Source organism: Parus major, unplaced genomic scaffold (genome assembly GCF_001522545.3).
Source record: "Parus major isolate Abel unplaced genomic scaffold, Parus_major1.1 Scaffold519, whole genome shotgun sequence".
Lineage (NCBI taxonomy): Eukaryota > Metazoa > Chordata > Aves > Passeriformes > Paridae > Parus > Parus major.
The window spans coordinates 13,936-14,966 of NW_015379407.1; the positions used below are offsets into that span (position 1 = coordinate 13,936).

Here is a 1,031-nt window from a genome sequence, read left to right on the forward strand (position 1 = left end):
CCAATTCCCAGATTTGGGGTGGGAATGGATTTAAAATCCCATCCCAATTCCCAGATTTGGGGTGGGAATGGATTTGAAATCCCATCCAGTTTGGAATTCATGGGATCATGGAACAGTTTGGGCTGGAATGCTGGAATGAGGGAATGGGAAATGTGTGGGAATGGGAGAGGAGGAAAATGGGAACTGTGTAGGAATATCAATTTTCTGGGATAGGGAATTCCTGGTTGGTTCCTCCTGGGAGATCCATCAGCACATTCCAGGCGATTGACAAAAGGTTGGATTTAGGAATTCACCGCTTTCCAGGAAAACCAGCGAGCCTCACCAGCGGATTTTTCCGGCTTTTCCCGCAGGATTATCCCAAGCTCAGCCAATCCTATTATTCCCTGCTGGAAGTTCTGACCCAGGACCACATGAACTTCATCGCCAGCCTGGAGCCTCACGTCATCATGTACATCCTGTCCTCCATCTCCGAGGGCCTCACCGCCCTGGGTAATTCCCGAGGATCTCTGGGAGTCGGGATGGGAGCGGGAAGAGATCGGAGTCGGAGCCTCAAATCCCGTTTTCCGCGCCGGAGTTTGTCCCGCGGCGCCAGGAGGGATTTCAGAGGGAGGGAGGGAGAGGTGGGAGCGCCGATCCCTCCCGGAATTCACCGAGCCGGGGATTTGTGGGATGGTGGAATTTTGGAATGGTTTGGGTAGGAGGGGATTGAAATCCCATCCAGCTCCAATCCCAGTCCTGGGAACGCCTCCCCCAATCCGGGTGATCCCAACCTGGCCTTGGACACTTCCACTTTTTTTTTCTCCCAAACTCCATTTTTCCCATTTTCCCTTCTAAACTCTCATTTTTCTCCATCTTTCCCCATTTCCCCTCCAAACCCATATTTTTATCCCATTTTTCCCTGTTTTCCCTCCCAAACCCCCATTTCCCCCCCTTTTTTCCCCATTTTCCCTCCCCAAAATCCCATTTTCCCCTTATTTCCCCATTTTTTTCTCCAAAACCCTGATTTTTTTCCCCAAATCCCCATTTTTCCC

General features: G+C 50.9%; 1 protein-coding gene across 1 annotated transcript in view; it reads left to right on the top strand.

Moving 5' to 3' along the window:
* Positions 1-817, top strand: part of LOC107199239 (exportin-7-like) — a 6,226-nt gene extending 5,409 nt beyond the window's left edge. The window contains exon 3 of the mRNA XM_015616577.3: positions 351-817. Within this exon, the coding sequence (XP_015472063.1) occupies positions 351-698 (348 nt within the window). The 3' untranslated portion in view covers positions 699-817. The remainder of the gene's footprint in view (positions 1-350) is intronic.
* The last annotated feature ends 214 nt before the right edge of the window (positions 818-1,031 follow it).